The following is a 17,347-nucleotide window of genomic DNA, read 5'->3' as shown; positions in this document are numbered from 1 at the left end:
TCCCATGATAACCCACTAAAGCTATAATCTGGAACTGAACTAAAAATTAGATAACATATGAACGACTGTCTTAAAATCAAAGGTATCAAGGAAAGCCGAGAAACACACTTACACAGTTACATAAGCATATTCCCCACAGAACTGCTGTTGGACAATGTTCCGCACATCTGGATTCTTTTGTTTAGACAAAGTATCTTCCAAAAGCGACATAAAGAGCTTTGAAAATTCTTGGGCATCCTACAAGTTTGGGTTAATAAAAAGAAAAATCGTATCTTGCTTCTCAACTTCTGATACAAATAGAAATATGTTAAACATTCCCAAAACTATCTGTACTTTGAACTATCTGACATTTTCCAACAAGCACTAGAGCTATAATGAATCAGCTTGTGCCCAAAATAGGAATTTTCAGAAATAGGATCAAGAAAAATGTATAATAAATGGAACAGTAAATAAATGCTCTAATTCACGATAGAAAAAATAATTTATAAACTCATTCCCTTCTATAAACATTCCAAGGAATGCTTGGGTACCTGTTTATATTGAAAAAAATAAACACAAGGTTCTTACCTGCTGTTGCCCTGTGTCCAAGCCCAAGGCTTTAACAAATCCCGATGGATCGATGTATCGCCTATTACTGTTTTGCAACAAGGCAAACAAGTACTGGAGATGCTCACAAATTGTTTGAGGCTCATAATCTATTTTTGAAAAATGTTTATGTTTAAAAAACTGCTACTCTTTAAAATGTACTTCATCTTCACATGAGATATAATTAAACACCCTTACATTTAAGCTACACAGTATTTTATTACTGTTTTAAAACTTCAAAAGAAACAAATTCATAACCATGTCTTTTGGAAGTAATGAGGCAGCCAGAGCCGCCTATATACATCCCATGAAAGCAAGAGGCCATATGTACATTTCAACAATCACAGTCATGACTAGTTTCTACAATGTCAAATCACACTGAAAACATTGATTCCCGCAATAAAAACCATATTCCCCGTTCATAAAAGATAGCCAAACACTTTAATGAAATCTCATTAATGTGGACTTGCCATACTCAGAGCAAGTGACAGGAACCTCAAGCCTAGAGTTTCAGATTTGAAGGAAGATTTTGCTGTTAAAAATCTTACAGCAGAAACCGGTTTGGCTCAATGCATTAAGCATTGGTATGCGGACTGAAGGGTCCTAGGATCGATTACAGTCAAGGGCATGTACACTGGTTGCGGGCATATCCCCCGTAGGGGTGGTGGCAAGAGGCAGCTGATCGATGATTCTCTCTCATCGATGTTTCTAACTCTATCACTCTCTTCCTCTCTGTAAAAAATCAACCATATATATATATATATTAATCCTAGAACTTTTGAATAGCAAATTTTAATGAGTTGGGGAAGGTACGCAAACAGGAAGCATGAACCTCAAGGGCCCTAAAAGACGTTGAGTGTTACCTTCTGTGCCAGTTATTAATGTATTGCCATTCTTTGCCTGCTCTACAGTAACAGAGATGAGCTCTGCAAATATTTCTCCTTTGCCAGGAAGGGCAAGGTTAAGTCTTATTGGTAGGAGGCATTGAGAGTTAAGTTATGCCTGTCACCACGCTCCGGGAGGCGCAGCTTCTCAGACTCCGGGTTCCTGCAGCCTCCAGGTGGCCAGGAGCACCCCTCGGTAGCCCCTCTGGTAGCCAGTTTCACTGCAGCATGTGTCTGCTGAGACACTTCCTCCTAAATGACACCCAGTGGATGACCTTCAGGCACCTCTCAGGTGCCTTCAGAGGCTTTTGAGGCATCTCAGCTGTGTCAGGGCATCTAGTGACCATGGCAATGCTCTCTCCAAAGAGGTCGGATCTCCTCCCCAGACTTAATGGCTGATCCCTATGTCTGCTACTCCTGTATTGTTTCAAGTCCTGTTTAATTCTTACTAAACAATTCCCCATTACTTGAATTTCCTGTTAATAATCCCCTTTGCTTTCCCCGTTCAAGTTATTGTGCAGTTTGTCTTCTGATTAAACTGACAGTTTATCTCTTTTGTGACCTCCAGGAAATAAGTTATTTCATTTGCAAAATAAAGATAAAAATCTTACTTCCTGAGGAGCAAGGTCTTTGCACCCTGTTAAAAGCTATCAAGTAGGTCTCATCTATTCCAACTCTTATTTTACAGGCTATAGATACTCCATAAGATCTTCAACTGGTTTTCTGTCTATAAAATAACGGAGTAGCTGAGCTGTGCCTAGAACTCAGATCCCTCCATTCCCAACAGAAGCCTTTCTACTACATAGCTCTGTTGACTTAAGATAGCAGCAGAGCCCTAGTAGGTTTTGCTCGGTGGATAGAGCAGTCAACCTTCGGACTGAAGGGTCCTGGGTTCAATTCGTCATAAGCACATGCCTGGGTTGTGGGCTCAATTACCAGTACGGGGGTGTGCAAGAGGCAGCCGATCAATGATTTTCTCTCATCACTGATGTTTCAATCTCTCCCTTTCCCTTCTTCTCTTTATTTAAAAAATATATATTAAAAAAAAAAAAGATAACAGCAGAAATGTACATGCTTATGAAGAACGTTGGTGAAATATTACAATTTATGTGTTTAGAAAATATATTTAAATTTCATAAAGATACCTAAAGAATTCTGGCAATGGTACACCTTTATGTTTATTTATTTATATACACATATATATATATATTTATATACAAATATATATATATTTATTTATTTATTTTTTTTACAGAGAGAAAGGGATGTGCCCGTAACCAAGGTACATGCCCTTGACCAGAATCGAATCTGGGACCTTTCAGTCCGCAGGCTGAAGCTCTATCCACTGAGCCAAACCGGTTTTGGCTATGGTACATCATTCTATAAAATAAAAATTTAGTTTTCATTTGTTGTTTAACTATCTTCTCATTAGTAAATTTATGCTTCAGCAAAACAATGCTAAAAATTTTTAAATGATCCATTTTTATGATTTCATCCTTTACATACACTATTATCTTAAATATTTAACACACTATTGATCTAGATGTAAATATTCAGAACTATAGAAATAAAGCATTGAGGAAACAAACTTAAGGATTTTTAAACATTGTGTTGTGAAGCAAAGATTACCACTGACAAGCACAAAACCAAGACCCTCAAGTATCACCATTGTCTGAAGGGCTGCAAGATGTGGGGCTTACAAATCCTATCTTTTCCCACTTCTAGCAAAAGAGATTAGCATTGTGCCCTGGCTGGTTTGGCCCAGTGGATAGTGTGTGTGTGGGGGTGGGGGGGGGGGAACGACACGACACACAGGACACTGAAGGGTCCCAGGTTCAATTCCAGTCAAGGGCACATGACTGGGTTGCTGGCTCGCTCCCCAGTAGGGGGCATGCAGAAGGCAGATGATCAATGATTCTATCATTGATGCTTCAACCTCTCTCCCTTTCTTCTCTAAAATCAATAAAAATTAAAAAATACAATGAAGAGGTTAGCATTGTGCCCAAATCAATCATATAAAATACAGCATGAGGTTTACAGATGAACTACTAACTAGGGCCTTGCCCTGGGCTGTATATCGCCCTCATTAGAGTTGACGGTAGCTTCTTAGTGTTATTTGCTTACTTGGCGTTATACTGAACTATTTATTAATTAAAATACATCAAGGTAACAAGCTAGGCAAAAGAGTAACCTTGCCTGCTTTACTGACTGATTTTTATCAGTCATTAGAAATTAATGGACTACAATCACAGCCTATTACTTAGAGAAGTGTACCTGTAAACTACCTAAGAATAATAAAATGTAGCCCAGGTTGGGTAGCTCAGTTGGTTAGAGCATCATCCCGATGCATCCAGGTTGTGAGTTTGATCCTGGGTCTGGACACACACAAGAATCTGAACCAAACCTGGCCAGTTTGGCTCAGTGGATAGAGCATCGGCCGCAGACTCAACGGTCCCAGGTTCGATTCCAGTCAAGGACATGGACCTTGGTTGCGGCACATACCCAGTGGGGAGTGTGCAAGAGGCAGCTGCTTGATGTTTCTCTCATCAATATTTCTAACTCTCTATCCTTCTCTTCAAACAAATCAATTAAAAAATATATATATATATATATATATATATATATATATATATATATATATATAGTATATTCAGAACCAATCAATGAATGCATAAATAAGTGTAACAACATATATTTCTCTCTAAAAATCAATAAAAATTTTTTAAATGTTAAAATTTTTTTTAAAGAATCATCAAATATATTTTCTTCGCTTGAATATTAGCTTTTTTTTTTTTTTTTTTATTGGTTTTAGAGAGAGGAAGGGAGAGGGAGCAGAAGCAATGATGAGAGGGAATCACTGATTGGCTGCTTCCTGCACATCCCCTACTGGGGACCTAGAGATCGAGCCCACAACTCAGGCATGTGCCCTGACCTAGAATCAAACTGTGATCTCCTGGTTCACAGGTCGATGCTCAACTACCTAGCTATACTGGCTGGGCGAGTATTAGCCATTTTTTACATAAATGATAGATACAGAGAAAAAAAGGAAAATGATTTTGAACCCTGACAATGTTTATAGAGAACTACAACCATGCCTGGCATGGAAGGGACACTCGGAAGTAAGTTTCCTCTATTTGGCTGGTTCGGATGTGACTTCCTGGCATACTCATCCCACCCCATCCCATCCCACTGACCTTTCTCTTCCTGGATGCCATCTCCCATCATGTAGTCGCTACAGGTGCTTGGACATAAGTACAGCGCCTGCCGAAGCTCCAAGTTGAGAAACCAGACTTGGAGAAATGTGTTGACGTAACAAGTGGCTCCCAGGTTAGTGAGGCCCACAAATGAGTTCTATAAACATAGAAAATTTACAACTAAAAAAAAGTTATAGGAGGCATCACTTTTTAAATTTCAGGTAATTTTGTTAAAACTGTCTCAACCAACATGGTAGAACCACCTCCAGCCTCTTGGCCAAGGGTAGGACATGGTGTTGATGAAAGCCCTATTTCACACTCACCAGAAACCAATCATGGTTTCTGATCATAGGCAACAAACATAGGATACCATATGAAATCACTTAAAAATGATGGCTCACCTTTTTTCTCCTCTCACAATTGGGATCATCAATGTTATGAAAACTATTTTCATCTATTTCTCCTAACCAAATATGCTCACCAATCCCAACCAAGCAATTTGGGTTTCCTTTGCAGTTTCGTCTATGGAAAAGAAAAAGAAAAAAGTTTAATTTTAAAATACTATAGTTCCATGATAAGAAAAACTCAAATTAAAACTATAATGACATACAGTTTTTTAAAAATCTATTTGTTATCTGTAAGATTAACATAACTGAGAAAGTATTCCACCATACTTAACATTCAGTTTGTGAGTCTATGGAAAACAATGAATTTACTACTAATGAGAATACAAACTGGTAGGACTCTTACAGAGAAGAATTTTGTAGTCTCTTAACAAATCTACATTTATAGCTAACCATTTCATCTCTAAGAATTCACCCTGAAGATACAACTCCTTCAGTGCAAAAACACAAGCACTAGGTCTTTCCTTACAGAACTGTTTGAACTGCAAACTGCTGGAAACAAACTAATGACCAACCAGGGGATATGGTACAAACACATAAGAGTACTATGCAACCGACAGACAAAAGGCAGGAAGAAGCTCTGGAATTCCTAGGCTATATTAGTAAGTGAAAAAAGCAAAGTGCAAAAGAGTACCTACAGTATACTAGTGTGTGAGTGTGTGTGTGTGCGTGTGCGTATGCGTAGCAATAAGAAACACAAGGACAGCCCTGCCAGCGTGGCTCAGTGTTTGAGCGTTGACCTATGAATCAGGAGGTCACTGGTCAATTCTCAGTCAGGGCACATGCCCAAGTTGTGGGCTTGATCCCCAGTGTAGGAGGCAGCTGATCAATGAGTCTCTTATCATTGATATTTCTATCTCTTTCCCTATCTTAAATCAATAAAAATACATTAAAAAAAAAAAAGACAAAGCAGAAACCAATGAAATTGGTTACCTATTAGGATGAGGGTAAAAAAAAAGAGAGATGTGTGACACTTTTTGACTACACTGTTCCATACAGTGTTAAATTCTGACGCGCGTCTCTCTCTCTCTCTCTCTCTCTCTCTCTCTCTCTCTCTCTCTCTCTCTCTCTCTCTCTCTCTCTCTCTCTCTCTCTCTCTCACACACACACACACACACACACACACACAGTCAATAAGGATGGGGGAACCCTAAATTCAACACAAATATATTTTCATAAGAAACATATCCACACTGAAGGATGGGGGGACTAACTCCAGCAACCTGAACAGTGGTCAGCAATCTCAATCAGTAGTGTCTTTAGGGTAAAGACGAAAGGAATAAATTACAAACTCTCAATGGCTTCCTTTCCAGAGACATGGATGAACAATTCTGAAACAATTTCCTATATATTCTACAACTCAACAAAAAGTAAATTTACTGACAAAGGGAACCAAATTTTGGAGAGGAGAGCTAGGAAGGTATAGTATATAGCGAGAAGGCAGAATAGGTTGTCAGGTAAAATACTGGGCAGTACTTATGAGCACACCTAGCAACCAGATCTTTATTTCAAAGTAATCCCCACAAGAAGAACCCGGGGCTCCTTGGAGAAATGGCTGTTGTTAAGGCTGGGCATGGGAAATGGAAAACACAAGATAAACATGGAATATCTGCTGTGCCCAGAGAGTTAAAGATGCACTCAAAGCATGCTGGGACATGTTAAAATCTGGCTCCACTGCCAGATCAGGAACAATTTGATCCAACAAAATAGGTAACAATAGGATTATAAGCTACTGAATAAACTAGGTGTCTACAATGAGATGGGTGGGAAATCTCTAAAGAAAGCCAATTTACAAAGTAAAAGGGCAGAATTAGAAGATCACCATTTGGTGTCCACCAGATTAATTACAGAGTCAGGCAACAATCATCAAGGATGCTAGAATGAGCAAGAAGTTTGAGAAGTAACAGACTCAGCACAAGCTGTTTAGTAATTACAAAGGAAAAGTAGTAGCTTTGAGAGTACAAACGTGGCAGATACACTTGAACCAAGTGATCAAAGTGAAGGTAACCAGCATGCACCTTAACTGACAAATAGGTACTCTAATGCCGTGGGCTTTCTTGGTGTTCTGTTGCTTTCTTTTGCTGTGCAGAAGCTTTTTATCTCTGGGGATATGGCACACACACACCCACTGCGGGGGCTCCGCTCAGCCACAGGCTGGGCTGACAGCGAGCACAGTGGTGGCAGGAGCCTGTCCCACCTGAGGCAGCACATGTCCAGCTGTGGCCTAGGCCCGCTCCCTGTCAGCTGGACATCCTTCAAGGGCTCCCAGAGCAAGGTCTAACTGCCAGAGTCAAGTACCCACCCACCCACATGCACCTCAAAATCGACCCAGACCCAGACCCGGCCAGTCCCACCCTGTCAAGCCCTGCTGGGCAGGAGCCGTAGCCTCAGGTTCCCTGGCTTGGTGCCAGGATTGGGGGGGGGGAGGGGGGGCATGGTCTGAGGTCCCCCTGACCAGGAGGGGGGTGCATTGAGGTCCCCCGTCAAGCCCTGCTGGGTGGGGTCATGGGCTAAGGTTCCCTCTCAAGTGCAGCCTCGGTCCCCCCGGCCCAGCACCAGGAGCGGGGGCACAGCCTTGGCCTGCGTTCCCCGGACCCAGCACTGGGGATGCACCTTGAGGTCCCCCCACCAGCCCCACTGCGTGGGGGGCATAGTCTGAGGTCTCCTGTCAAGCCCTGCCAGGCGAGGGTGCATTCTGATGCCCCCGGCCTGGTGCTGGAGTGGGGGCGCCTGAAGGCCCCTGTAAAGCCCCACGTGGTGGGGGCACAGCCAGAGTTCCCCTATCAAGCCCCAAGGAGGTGGGGGAGGGCGTAGCCTCAGATCCCTGCTGATTGCTCATTAAGGCTCCTTATGGGAACTTGGCCTCTGCCTGTGGGTGACGGTCAGTTAGCATATTGCCTCTTTGTTAGATAGGACTAGAGACATGCACAGTAGGGCCCCTAGGCCTGACCGGTGATCACCCAGCGGGGTGATTTTTTTTTTTTTTTGGGGGGGGTGCCTGCTGGCATTGCCTTGAATGGCCTGGGGCCTGCAAACAGCTTCTGCATTGAGTATCTGCCCCCTGATGGTCAGTGCACACCACAGTGAATGGGTGTTCAACTGGTTGTTCTGCCTTCAGTCAATTTGCAAATTGGGCTTTTATTATGTAGACCTGGAGGCCTCGTGCATGAAATTCATGCACTGGGAGGGATGGAGGGGGGAAGAGGTGTCCCTTGGCCTGGCCTGCATCCTCTCACAGTCTGGGACCCTTCATGGGATGTCCATCTGCCAGCTTAGGCCCCGCTCCCCTGGAGATCAGGCTGATATAAGCCCAGCTGCTGTGGTTCAGTGGTTGAGCACTGACATATGACCCAGGTCATAGGTTAATTCCTGTTCAGAGCAAGCACATGCGTGGATTTGGGGCATGATCCCCAGCAGGGGACAGGAGACAGCTCTCTCTGAAATCAATAAATATATATATATTTTTTAATAAAAAAAAATAGGTGTAATAGGCCTTGTTTGTTTAGATAAAGGTAAATACACTCTAAAAAGGAAATCACCATCTCTGAAGCAGTTCACCGAGCACTTGCTAGCTGCAAATTCAGAGTAAAAAGCTATGCATGCTTCCCATGTTTTTCTACCTCTCAGACTTAGAACTATGGAGTATACCACATATTCCAAAATTAACTGTCTAAGGGTCCACTTAAATATACTGTCTTCCTGGCTTTAAAAAATAATGAAAACTGCAGAAACCGGTTTGGCTCAGCGGTTAAAATATATATAAAAATAAATTTAAAAAAATAAAATGAAAAAAAAAAAAAAGATTTGCAAGAGTCTTGTTTGGTTGATGTGTTAACTATTTGGTTAATTTTCCCCTATATATGCCTCTCTTTTCACTTAGACCTGTTACTTTCTCTAGCAGCAGAGATGTTTCCCATTAGCAGTCATCCAACCTTCTACCCAGCTATGGTGACAGAGTCCAGGAAATCTGTAACTTTTCCATGCCCCTACTTCCCAACTGACAAGGATAAGTAAGTAATTGATTCCAGGTGGACCTTAGATTTAACCACAAAAAATAAACCAATCAGCTTGCAGAAGATAACACAGGACAATACCTTTAGGATCTTGGGGAAAATAGCAATTTATTAAATGAGATACATGCAAAAAAAGCAATCGTCATAAAGAAAAATACTGATAAATTGGACTATACTGGAATTTGAACTTCTGCTAATCAAATATGCCATTTAAGTTAAAAGGCGACCAGTTGGAGTAGCTCTGGTTGAGCATCAACCTATGAACCAGGAGGTCATGGTTCATTTCCCAGTTAGGGCACATGACTGGGTTGTAGGTTCAATCTCTCTCTGAAATCAAATTTTTTAAAATTTTGTTTAAAAAAGAAAATTTAAAAGCTAGCAAGACTAGAAGATATTTTCGTTACAATATATCCAACAAACACTTGTATCAAAATAAACTCCTACAGATCAACAAAATAGCCCCGGCAGGCGTGCTGTTAGTTGAGCCATCATCCTGTGCACCAAAAGGTCACCAGTTCAATTCCTCATAAGAGCACAACCTGGAGTTTTTGGGTTCTATCCCAGTTGGATGGGTACAGGAGGCAACTGATCAATGTTTCTCTCTCACATCATGTTTCTTTCTTTTTTTTTTCTCTCTCTCTCTTCCCCTTCCTCTCTGAAATCAATAAAATTATATTTTAAAATGTATATATAGCATGCAAAGATATAAGAATTTTCATTGCAGCTTTATTCATAATAGCCAAAAACCGAAAAAAACACTAAATGGACCATCACCAGAAGGAAGAATAAAGTATAGAGTAACAAGGGAATACTGTACAGCTCTAACAAGGAACATACTACTGCTACCAACAGGCATGAATCTCACAATGCTGAGCACAAGCCAGACACAGGAGGAGCTACAATGTATACTTAAATGTATACACAAAGTTCAAAATTGGCAAAATCAATTCTATCCAAAATAAGGGCAGTGTTGCTTGTGAGGAGGTGTGGTTGAGTCAACCTCTGAACCAGTTAAGTCATGGTTGATTCTTGGTCAGGGCACATGCCCAGTAAGAGGTGTATGAGAGGCAGCCAATTCATGATTCTCTCATATTGATGCCTCCATCTCTCTCCTTCTCCCTTCGTCTTTGAAAATCAATAAAAACAAAAAATTTTAGAGAGAATCAACCAATGAATGCATAAATAAGTGTAACAATAAATCCTTGTCTGGGCATGGGAAATGGAAAACACAAGATAAACATGGAATATCTGCTGTGCCCAGAGACACAATATTTGCAGAATTCTGTGGGCAAAGAATTTAGTACAGATTGCTTTCCTCCTGTGATTGAACTTAAGCAGTTTCAGAAATATCAATAACGGCCCTGATTCGTCTAGTCTTTGAATGTGGTTAAACACTTCTGCAGCTCTGGCATCTCATAACAAAGTGTGTAAAGTATAAAAAAAAAAAAAAATAACTGATGAAACCTTTCATATGGATTATTTAATCTCTTCTTGCTAAGAGTCAAGAAAGGCTCAATCAGAAGGAAAGTGAACCCTGGCCAGTGTAGCTCAGCTGGGAGTTGTCCTGTGCATTGGAAAGTTGTGGGTTTGATTCTAGGTAAGGGCACATGACTGGGGTTTTGGGCTCAATCCTGGGTCAGGGGCATGAAGGAAGCAGCCAATGATTGTTCTGTTCTCATATCAATGTTTCTCTCTAATTACCCTGTTGGCCTGTGTGCCGGTTGCGTCAGCCCACACAACTAAGAGTCTCAACTAAGATCTCAGGTAAATTGATGTTTTTCTTTCTCTCTCTCCCCCACCCTCCCTCCGGTCCACTCTCTCTGAAAAGCATTAGGGAAAATATCCTCAGGTGAGGATTAATAAACAAAATTTTAAAAAATTAAAAACCTATATATATAAAAGGCTAATATGCAAAGTGTCCCCTTGGGAGTTCCACCAGGAGTTCAATTGCTTGCTATGATGTGTGCTGACCACCAGAAGGCAGCGCAAAACAAAGGAAGGCCCTGATCACCAGCCAGGCAGGCCTAGGGACTCTATCCATATACGACTTTCGTGCACCAGGCCTCTAATATTTCAATAAAGCCCTAGCTGGTTTGGTCCAGTGGCTAGCGTGTTGGACTGTGGACTGCAGAGTCCCAGGTTTGATTCCAATCAAGGGCACATGTTGTGGGCTCAATTCCCAGTGTGAGTGCGCTCTTTTTAAAAAATATTTTAGCCGGTGCTGAAACCAGTTTGGCTCAGCAGTGGATAGAGCGTCAGTCTGCGGACTGAAGGGTCCCAGGTTCTATTCCAGTCAAGGGCATGTACATTGGTTGTGAGCACCTCCCAGGTGGGGAGTGTGCAGGAGGCAGCTGGTCGATGTTTCTCTCTCATCGATGTTTCTAGCTCTCTATCCCTCTCCCTTCCTCTCTGTAAAAAAATCAATAAAATATATATTTAAAATATATATATACATTTTAATATGCCCTGGCCAGTTTGGTTCAGTGGATAGAGCGTCCACCTGTGGATTGAGGGGTCCTGGGTTTGATCTGGCCAAGGGCACATGCTTGAGTTGTGGGTTTGATCCCCAATGGGGGCATGCAGGAGGCAGCCGATGGATGGTTCTCTCTCATCACTGATGTTTCTATTTCTCTCTTTCTCCCTCTCTGAAATCAATAAATATATTTTTAAAAATACGTTAGTAAAAGTTATTAAAAAACTGGCCTGCATCAAAATTAAAAGCTTTTGTACTGCAAATGATTACCATCAAGAACATAAAAAACAACCCACAGAATGAAAGATGCAAATAAGAAACTGTATCCAATCCATAGTGATAAAAGCATAATATGCTAATTAGACCAGACAGCCAAATGAAGCTGGGGTGCGAGGGCCTGAGCCCCTTGCACAAATTTCCTGCATTGGGCCTCTAGTATAAATAAATAAATAAATGTCTCCTGAGGAGGGGTGGGGAGGTTCAGGGTGGAGGTGAATGAGGAGAAAAAGAGGGACATTTGTAATACTTTCAACAATAAAGATAAATTTTTAAAAATAATCCTCTTACAACTCAATAATAAAAGACAAATAATCCAATTTTTAAATGGGTAAAGCACTTGAATAGACATTTCTCCAAAGATATATGAATTAGCCAAAAAGCACAATACTCAACATTATTAGTCATCAGAGAAATGCAAACCAAAGTCATTTCACATTCACTAGATGGCCATAAGAAAAGATAAACCAAAAAAAAAGACAAACATCAGCTATAAAGATGGAGAAACTGGAATCCTTATACTTTGTATTAAAATAATGTAGCCACTTTGAAAAATAATTTGTCCATAATGTCCACACAAAAATCTATACACAAATGTGCACAGCAGTTTTATTCATAGTAGCTAACAAATAGAATGACCCAAATGTCCACCAACTGATGAATAAATATATATAAAATGTAGTAGGTGTATACACAAAATGGATTATTCAGAAAAAAAGAGAAAGAAATGATGCCCTGGCTGGTGTGTTCAGTGGTTAGAGCACCAGCCTACCCACCAAAGGGTCTTAGATTTGATTCCCAGGCAAGGGCTTGCTCGTACCTGGGTTGCACAGTCAATCCCCAGGGTCATGGCACATCCGGGAGGCAACCAATCGATGTGCTTCTCTCACATTGATGTTTCTCTCTCCTCCTCCCTTCCTTCTACTCTCTTTTAAAATAGAATAAAAATATCCTCAAGTGAGGATTTAAAAAAAAAGAAGAAAGAAAATAACCAAGGAGCACATGAAAAGATGCTCAATACATTAGTCATTAGGAAAATCAAAACCACAATGAAATGCCATTGAAAAAAAGAAAACATAGAAAGTAACAAATGTTGGCAAGGAAATTGGAACCTTTTACATTGTTGGTGGGAATGTAAAATAGCAGAGCAGCCATGGAAAACAGTGTAGCGGCTCCTCAACAAATTAAACATAATTACCACGTGACCCAGCAAGCCCACTCCTAGGTACAGTGTATCTCCAGAAGAACAGAAAACAGATGTCTTAACAAATGTTCTTAGCAATAGCCAAAAACTGGAAATTATCAAAATGTCCATCAGGTTTATTTATCTTGATCTTGGTAACTCATACCAAATACACACACAGACATGTAAAGTCAGCACCTTTACACACTTTAAATATAATACAATTTATTTGTCAATTATTCCTCAATAAAAGATTGGGATTTTTTTTAAATCCTCACCTGAGGATATTTTTCCCATTGCTTTTACGAAGTAAAAGGGAGGGGACACAGATTAGTTGCACGTGCCTTCTAATCACTGAGCCCTCCAGCCAAGGTAGGGAGAGCGTTTCTTAAGTCCATCAACTGATGGATAAAGGAAATGTGGTCAATTTAAACAATAAAATGTACTCAGCCAGAGAAAGGAACCAAGTACTGATACACACGACCACATGGATGACTCTTGAAAACATTATGCAAAGTGAAAGCCATACACCACCCCCCCGAAAAGGCCACATGTTTTTTATCATTATTATTTTATTGGTTTTTGGGGGGTTTTTTTTGTTTTTTTTTAGAGAGGAAGGGAGAGGGATAGAGTGTTAGAAACATTGATGAGAGAGAAACATTGACCAGCTGCCTCCAAGATACATGCCCCTAGCTGGAATCGAACCCGGGACCTTTCAGTCCACAGGCCCACTCTCTATCCACTGAGCCAAATCGGCCTCGGCAAGGCCACATGTTTTATAAGTCCATTTGATGAAATATCCATTCTAGAGAAATCCAGAGACAGAACAGTGGTTGCTGGGGGGTAGGGAGGGGGGAAATGGGAAGTGAACTTAATGAATATGAAGTTTCTTTTTAGGGTGATGGGACACAAGGACTAGAACAAGACAACCGTGATGTGTGCACAACCCTGTAAAAGTTGTACATGCTGAATTGGGTGCCTTACAATGACAAATGATGTTTTCTTACACAATGCTTTAGAAATACTGATACATGCTTCAACATGGATGATCCTTGAACATATTATACTACTAAGTTAAAGAAGCCAGTCACCAAAGCCCAAATATTGCATGATTCCATTTACACGAAATGTCCAAAGTAGGTAAATTTATAGTAGCGGCGGAAAATTGCCGGGAGCTTGGGCATGGGGTGGGGGGGGGGGGGACGGGGGAATGAGTGCCAATCTAACAGGGCTTCTTTCAGGGGGCCCTAAACCTAAATGTCTTAAAACCAGATTGTGATGATGGCTGGATAACCCTGTGTATACATAAGCAAAAAAACACTGGACTCTACATTTCAAAGTGAATCGTCTATGTGAATTATATCTCCATGTTTAAAAAAAAAACAAAAACAAAAACCCTGCTTGGGTGTGTAAAGTTTGCAGCTAAAAACTCATCCTCTCTCTGACATTCACCTTCTACTGATCTCAGCCAATTTCTACTCCTTTCCTCCCGGGAAAATCAGAACTACATGAAAGCGCTTACACTTTTTGGTTGCTCTGGAGCCTAATTCTGTTGAGAGGACGACCGAGCTTAATAAATTCTATTACACAGGCCCTTCTGGTGGTCCCAGCACTCACTGCTGGAGTCAGACCTGCCCTCCCTGTGAGGCCGGCGCCCAGAGCTGGGACGGCTTCCTGTTCCTTATGGAAGTTCCTAACTTTGGCTTCTCCAGCCAGACTGGGAGCTCCGGAGCGGAGACCTTGACTCCCATTCCTTCCGGATCCCGCCACCTAACGCAGAAACCAGAGAGCCCGCTGAAAGGCGGCTACTGAGCATGCCCGGCTCGGCCAAGTCAATGCAACAACATTCCGGAACAAAAACTATAGTTCCCGCGTGAAAAGGTGGAAAAGCAGAAGAGTCGGGCACAAAGCCCAAGGATTCGATCTAAAAAGAAAGGCAAGGTTCAGAGGCTGAGCAAAGGGAAGGACAAAACTTGCACAACTCAAACATCATACTTGGTAGAGAGAGTCTGAAAGACAAAAAAAAAAGGGGGGGGGGATACGCTAAAAAAATACTAGATTCACGAAAGAAGGGAGGTCACCAGGAGGACGAAGAGCACCGATGACAAGGGTAACCATACGTTTTTCCAAAGCAAGCCTACCCAAAAGTAACACTAAGATAACCAATGCTTCAGCATCAGCACTCACGCAGGATGCGCTGTAACGAGGGAGGTTCACTCCGAAGTAGTTCCCTTTTACAAACAAAAAGCCGAGCCGTGGCCAAGACATCCCACCAAGGTTAGCTGAGCTCTGGGCTCCTGCCTTTAACCATTTCCCCCGCCATCTTCTAGGGAAGAGCCCAGAACCCTGGCAGATGGGCTTTCAGCAGCATCACCGCCGCGCAGAGCCCGGGCAGGCTGCGCTTCCCAGGTCGCCCGGCCGGCGGACAGGAGGAAGCCTCCCCCCGCCAGCTCCTCTCCGCTCCTGCGGGATGCACGCGACGGGCCGCCGTCTTCCTTCCCCCAGCCCGACCCCCAGCCCTGTTTTTGCAAGGTCCGACGCGATGGAGGGGCGCGAGCCCGGTGCACGGGCCTCACCTGCACACGCCGCGGATGCACGGCTCCAGCCAGATGCGGTAGGCGGTCTCGATGTGCTCCTGCGACACCTCCTCGGGCCGCACCGTCTCCGCCCAGCGCCAGGCGGCCTTCTCCAGCTGCAGCCGCGGGGCCATGGCCTTGGCCAGAGGAGGAGCGCCTCCGGAGTCGGGCTCCCGCTGCTGCCTCCGCAGCCGCCCAACTGGGCTCCGCCACCTGCCAGCGATGAAGACCAGACGCTCCCTCAGCCAGCTGGCCAGTCAGTCACCTGCGCGCGCCACGGCCGCCGCGCCCGCCCGCGCCCGCCCGCGCACGACCGGCCGCAAAGCACCGCTGCAGACACGCGACACTGTCTCTCCCTCCCCCTCCTCCCGCGCGCCTCGCTCCCGCAGACGTTGGAAAGTACTCCCCACCCGGATGGGCGCATGCGCGTTCCCAGCAGCCTTTGCGCCTCCCGCGCCTCCGAGCTGACGGGCGGAGGGGAGGAGAGTGGTTGTCTGGGAAGAGTTCTGCCGCGTCCTCTTCAGCGCCGCTGGAGAAGCAGCGTCTCTGCCTGTGTGCAGGGAGGCGTCCTGTGTACCACTACCCTGACAAGTCGGCGCCGCGAGGGCCAAAGGCTGCCTATTCTTGCCTTCTGGTCCTCCCCCGTTTAACCGTGAAGGAATCACGCGAGAGGCTACTCAACGCACACCATAGGTCCGCTGTACTGTGGGGTGGGGCCTGACACCGGGTCACCAAAGAAACCAGGCTCTGCTCTCTAGAGGAAGATTTGACTTGAACCTGGACCGGTTCCGACTCCCTTTCCCGAGCCCTCCTGACGTCACGGGACGTTCGGGGCCTTTTCCTGAACTGGAACCGGACTACAGGTCCCGGCGTGCACTGCGGGCTGCCACTCATTGTATTCGAGGCATGCTGGGATTTGTAGTCTTGGAGGAAGAGCTTGATGTGCCTGGGATTTTGCAGAGGCGCACACCGAGGGCGGGGTCACCTTTATAGCACCTGACTCCCTATAAAGCTATCGTTGGTATAAGATAACTTATTTCTTGAAGCTCTTCTCTAGCCCCAGGGTTTAAAAACAGTCCCTTTTTTTAAACTTCTGCCTCAGGATATAAAGAGCCTTATCAGAATGTTTTGCAAACTAAAGGGCAATGCTTGAGTGAGGATTTTGAGAACATTACATCTGAATGAGAGCTTTATGGAGTCTAAGCACTAATTCCTGAATTTGACTGTATTCTAACCAGTGCTAATCAGTAGACATTCAGACATTCCCTGAAGGCAGGATGAAAATAAGACCTGGTCCCTGCCCTTGGAGATGGGTAAGGTGAGAGGAGTAGAAATACAAGGTCCTCTTCCCAGCTTCAGAAGGTTTGGAGTACTTGGGAGAACCGGGTTTCCCAGAAGAGGTAACTCTTAAACTCATCCTTAAAAGATGAGTAGGATTTAGCCAGGTAGGAGAAAAGCTCCTTTCCAGATAAAGGGAACAGCAAGGAGCCAGGAAGGCACAGAAGAGAGAAATTTCCTGGTGTGAGGCTACAAATGCTGAGACTTGGAGAGGTGAGAACTAAGGCTTGAGAGGCAGACCTAGACTGTCTTTATCTGAAGTACTCAGACATTGAAGTACTCAGACCAACGTCATCAAATTGTATCAATTTTTAAAAATATATTTTTATTGATTTTTTTACAGAGGAAGAGAGAGAGAAACATTGATCGGCTGCCTCTTGCACACCTCCTACTGGGGATGTGCCTGCAACCAAGGTACATG

The 17,347-nt window shown here is 43.3% G+C and overlaps 1 protein-coding gene across 8 annotated transcripts in view; it reads right to left on the bottom strand.

Moving 5' to 3' along the window:
• The window catches only part of USP48 (ubiquitin specific peptidase 48), a 63,692-nt gene extending 47,775 nt beyond the window's left edge, over positions 1–15,917 (bottom strand). For 2 of the 8 annotated variants that reach the window (XM_036443811.2, XM_036443812.2), the window contains exons 1-5: positions 15,589–15,916; positions 5,065–5,185; positions 4,664–4,820; positions 568–695; positions 113–237 (exon numbers count right to left, since the gene is read on the bottom strand). In XM_036443811.2, the coding sequence (XP_036299704.1) occupies positions 113–237; positions 568–695; positions 4,664–4,820; positions 5,065–5,185; positions 15,589–15,722 (665 nt within the window). In that variant the 5' untranslated portion in view covers positions 15,723–15,916. Of the gene's footprint in view, positions 1–112; positions 238–567; positions 696–4,663; positions 4,823–5,064; positions 5,186–6,555; positions 6,569–15,588 lie in introns of those variants that run through there. The other 6 variants (XM_036443810.2, XM_036443813.2, XM_036443809.2 and 3 more) reach the window with 5 other exon arrangements.
• Positions 15,918–17,347: the final 1,430 nt, after the last annotated feature.

This window comes from Pipistrellus kuhlii, unplaced genomic scaffold, assembly GCF_014108245.1.
Source record: "Pipistrellus kuhlii isolate mPipKuh1 unplaced genomic scaffold, mPipKuh1.p scaffold_m20_p_2, whole genome shotgun sequence".
Taxonomy (NCBI): Eukaryota; Metazoa; Chordata; class Mammalia; order Chiroptera; family Vespertilionidae; genus Pipistrellus; species Pipistrellus kuhlii.
The sequence above is the reverse complement of the archived record's forward strand: the minus strand, read 5'-3'. Positions and strand labels throughout refer to the sequence as shown.